This window comes from Austrofundulus limnaeus, unplaced genomic scaffold (assembly GCF_001266775.1).
Source record: "Austrofundulus limnaeus strain Quisiro unplaced genomic scaffold, Austrofundulus_limnaeus-1.0 Scaffold71, whole genome shotgun sequence".
In the NCBI taxonomy this organism is placed as follows: Eukaryota; Metazoa; Chordata; class Actinopteri; order Cyprinodontiformes; family Rivulidae; genus Austrofundulus; species Austrofundulus limnaeus.
Genome location: NW_013952473.1, coordinates 481986 through 485869, shown reverse-complemented (window position 1 = coordinate 485869; position 3884 = coordinate 481986). Strand labels below are relative to the sequence as shown.

General features: G+C 43.2%; 2 protein-coding genes across 2 annotated transcripts in view; both read right to left on the bottom strand.

Moving 5' to 3' along the window:
• The window catches only part of lonrf4 (LON peptidase N-terminal domain and ring finger 4), a 33109-nt gene extending 31928 nt beyond the window's left edge, over positions 1-1181 (bottom strand). Inside the window, exon 1 of the mRNA XM_014010617.1 lies at positions 457-1181. Coding sequence (XP_013866071.1) covers positions 457-757 — 301 coding nt within the window. The 5' untranslated portion in view covers positions 758-1181. The remainder of the gene's footprint in view (positions 1-456) is intronic.
• A 666-nt stretch (positions 1182-1847) lies between these two features.
• med7 (mediator complex subunit 7) overlaps positions 1848-3884 on the bottom strand; it is a 3269-nt gene continuing 1232 nt past the window's right edge. Inside the window, exon 2 of the mRNA XM_014010616.1 lies at positions 1848-3692. Within this exon, the coding sequence (XP_013866070.1) occupies positions 2919-3683 (765 nt within the window). The 5' untranslated portion in view covers positions 3684-3692 and the 3' untranslated portion in view covers positions 1848-2918. The remainder of the gene's footprint in view (positions 3693-3884) is intronic.

Genomic DNA, 3884 nt, shown 5'->3' with positions numbered 1-3884 from the left:
CCTCTACTGACCGTAAAGTTTCCCAAAAGGACCTTGAAAAGGCCCACGGACCACCAGTTGATAATCACAGTCGTAGCTTGTTTTGCGGCTCCGGACACATTTTATTAGTGAGACAAAGCAGCACAAAGGTCTCTTTTGACCGTAAAGGTTGCAGACCCCTGCCCTCGGGTGCAGAAACCTGCAGAATATCTGAGAATAAATGCATGACTCTGTGTGCAGAAGGTAAAACTTCGTGTGTTTATTCTTCAGGTGTGTGTGCAGATGTTCTTCAGGTGTGTGTGCAGATGTTCTTCAGGTGTGTGTGCAGATGTGGCTCAGGTGTGGGTGCGGATGTGGCTCAGGTGTGTGTGCAGATGTTCTTTAGGTGTGTGTGCAGATGTTCTTCAGGTGTGTGTGCAGATGTTCTTCAGGTGTGTGTGCAGATGTGGCTCAGGTGTGTGTGCAGATGTGGCTCACCCAGGCGCAGCCCCTCGTTGGCCGAGCGTAAAGCTTCCACGAACTGGTTGGCTCTGAGCTTCTCCTGGATTTGGCACCTGACTCTGGTTCCTTCCGGGTGGCACTTCTCCGTGAGGCCGATGAGCAGCACGTTGTTCTTCGTGGCCCTCACCTCCCTCTGTTTGAACCTCTCCCTGCAGAGGGGGCATTTGGACGAGAGGTAGCCCTCCACGCACCTCCGGCAGAACGTGTGGCCGCACGAGACGGTCACCGGCTCGCAGAGCAGGAGGAGACAGTGTGGACACTCCGGGACGTCCATCATTACAGGGGGGGCTTGTTGTCTCAGCAGAACAGTTTTTTTCCTTTCGTTTCGTCAAAGCAGTTATATTGCACGGCCCTTTAAAATACCATCTTGGCTGGCTTCTCCTCTCCCCGGCTGGGCTAATTTCGAGCCCCTTCACCAGTTAAATTCACTTTTCAGAYAGGAGCCATTCATTCACTGTCTGTTAGACACGAGCAGCATCTTCCCTTTCCTCAAGCAAGGAGCAGGTTAAACGGAGGCAAATCCAACGCTTCCCTCGACGTCTTAAACATTAAAAAAATAACAAAAAAAAAAAGCTGAAAGAATAGGACTGTAAAATAGGTCTTTCTTCCAATTGTTGGTTGTTGCTCGCCTTTAACCCCTGTAGCGACGTCTCCAAAGCCACGAAGCTAGGTTACCGAGTCCCATTGCCTTACATAAATAAACGACACGTGACGCAGCAGCGTGCCGTCTGATTGGTGGAGAGGAGCGCTCTCAGCCCTGTTGTGAAACATAAGTATCCCGAGTTTCATAACTCGACTCTGGGTGATTAGTCCTTTATTTTAAAATATGCTCATGGTAAACACGTAAGAGGGTGATCATTATCTCGCACGCTTGTTTTTGTTGTGATATTTTAACTCTAGTGTGCACAATCTGTGAATTATCTTGACAAACTGAGGGRATCCCACATGAACTTGCTGACATCCGGGGGGCGTGGTCGAAGGATTGTGACAAATTCAAGGTCCCTCTTATTTATTTTTCTTAAATTACTTTAAATATGACTGACTTTGAAAAAAAATTAAGCAGTATATACACGTTTAATGCCGTTTTACTTTGTCAAAAATTTAATTGGAAAATTTAAGCCTCAAATACTAACTTGTCTGAAAAGCAGACCTGTAAAATGTCAACACCTAGCTTCATCTCCTGTGCTTCAAATTTGAACAATAAATTATTTTTAAATAAAATCCATGAATTTGAATAAACTTTCTAGGTCACCCCATAGAAATTTGCATTTCTTTCTAGTAACTGTGCTTGAATACTCAAAGAGCAACACATTGCTGGTTCTCGAAATGTAAAAACAAAAAAAAAAAGAGCATCTATGTCAACATGGTTGGTATGTTCAAACATTTTACTGACCTACACAATCAGTGGCAAGCTCTACGAGCAAAATGATCAGAGTTTACATTACATTTTAGTTTAGTAGTTTCTGTAACGCAGCGGAACTCCAAATGCAATCTGAATTTTTTATTGAAACTAGTGGGAAGACAAAAAACAAACATATAAAACAAAGTTTTAGGGCCACAGATAAAAATAAAAACAGTAAGTTTCCCTTTCTTTGAGTTTTGAGAATAAAGCGTAAATATTGACAGATACGTCACAAAGTTCAAAAAATAAATTACTTCAAGACTTCGCCTGAGGAAGTGAACTCGACTGTATCGATTTCATTTGTTGTTAGGCATCTGACAGTTGTGTGCACACTTATTGGATTAATAACAACAGCAGTATTTCAGCTGAAGCAGCCAGAGGTGCGGTTTATTGCTCCCAATGCAGAACTGACAGGACTTCTTCCAGTCCTTCAAAATAAAATAAAAAATCTAGTGTTCACCTCAATAACTTCTCTCTTTAGAACTGACACTTATGAAAACAGATTACATTATTTAGTAAATTGSTTCTTGCAGCCTAGATTACGCTGCATTTTTAAAATAATTTAAATATATTTTAGACTCTTATTTTGAAGGATTAAAACAAGTTCTGTGAGTTTTGCTGGAGTGGGAGTAATAAGCTTCTTCATGGACAGGTTAAACTAACATTTTGCATGTTTTAATTTAGTTAAGCCTGTAAACGAACATCTATAGCATCAAGWGCAACAGARTCATAAAACAGTCATGTTCAGAAGYACAGTGGGGTCGACCTCTTMTAAATAAGTCTTGAATGACAACTTTGTGACATTTTCTTACAAGTTTAACATTTTATTAATATTTACACTTTAATATCGAAACTCAAAACRACTGTGTTCATTTTTTGCTTCTGCGAGTGGCCCTGATTCGTTGTTTTAAAATCCCTGCGATTATTTCCACAAGAAATCTTTAACAGAAAACATTTCAAGCAAAAAATAATAATAATGTAAATTTTATGTCATGTGAAGTGAAAACAAAAAAACAAACGAGTACACAAATGAAATCTAGGCGATTTCATCAATTATACTACACATGGCAGCATCTTTGTCCAACATTTTGTCCCTCTTTGAACTGGGGACATTTTTGTCCTGAACACCTGCTGCCATGCAGCTGGCGCCTGATTCCTCCACATCCATCGGTTCTGTTTTCAGGACTGTCGCCTGTCCAGAGGAACAACTGAAGTTGGCGCCGGCGGGCACGCTCTTCGCCCCGCTGCAAATCCCGTCTGCGACTTCAGACTGGGGCAAGTCGTCAGGCAGGGAGGCGAGACACTGCTGGATCATCTCCACCACCCTCTCTAGRTGTTTCTGGAACCTCTCCGCCGTCTCCAGCCTCTGCCTCTTCTGCACCTCCATCATCACCCTCAGTGTCTCTCGGGCTTGGTGTGGCCTGTACTCGTTGATGAGGTGGTGCATGTGAACGAACAGAAGCTTTATGTCCTCCAGCTTCTCTTCACGCTTTATACTGCCAGGACTCTTGATCAGGATGCCCAGAAGGTCCAGGAAGTTGACCAGAATGGACATGTTTAGCTTCTTGAGCTCCCGCTTGTGGTCAAACTGCATGGGGTGGAGCCTCTCGATGCCCTGGCTCTCCAGAGGTCGGATGATGAGGTCATCGCATTGGAACTGGTTCCCGAACATCATGTAGCTGTCCCTGATGGGTGGAGGCGGCTTAGGCGCCAGACCTTTACGAATATTTTCATCGGTGTACTCCTTAATGTACTGCATAGGTGGAGGGGGCAGGGCACTGACCTGCTGCGGTTCACCCATGGTGCAGACCTGAAAAACACAGCACAGTGTTTTTTTCTTGTGAACAAGACAGCTACTGAAGTAGGGCTGCCACGATTAGTCGATTAATCGACGACTAATCGATTATTAAAATAATCGATGACTAATTTAATAATTGATTAATCGTTCTTTTTTTTGTTCTTTACTTTGTTTTTCTCTCCAAACTGCTTTGACACCTTCCAC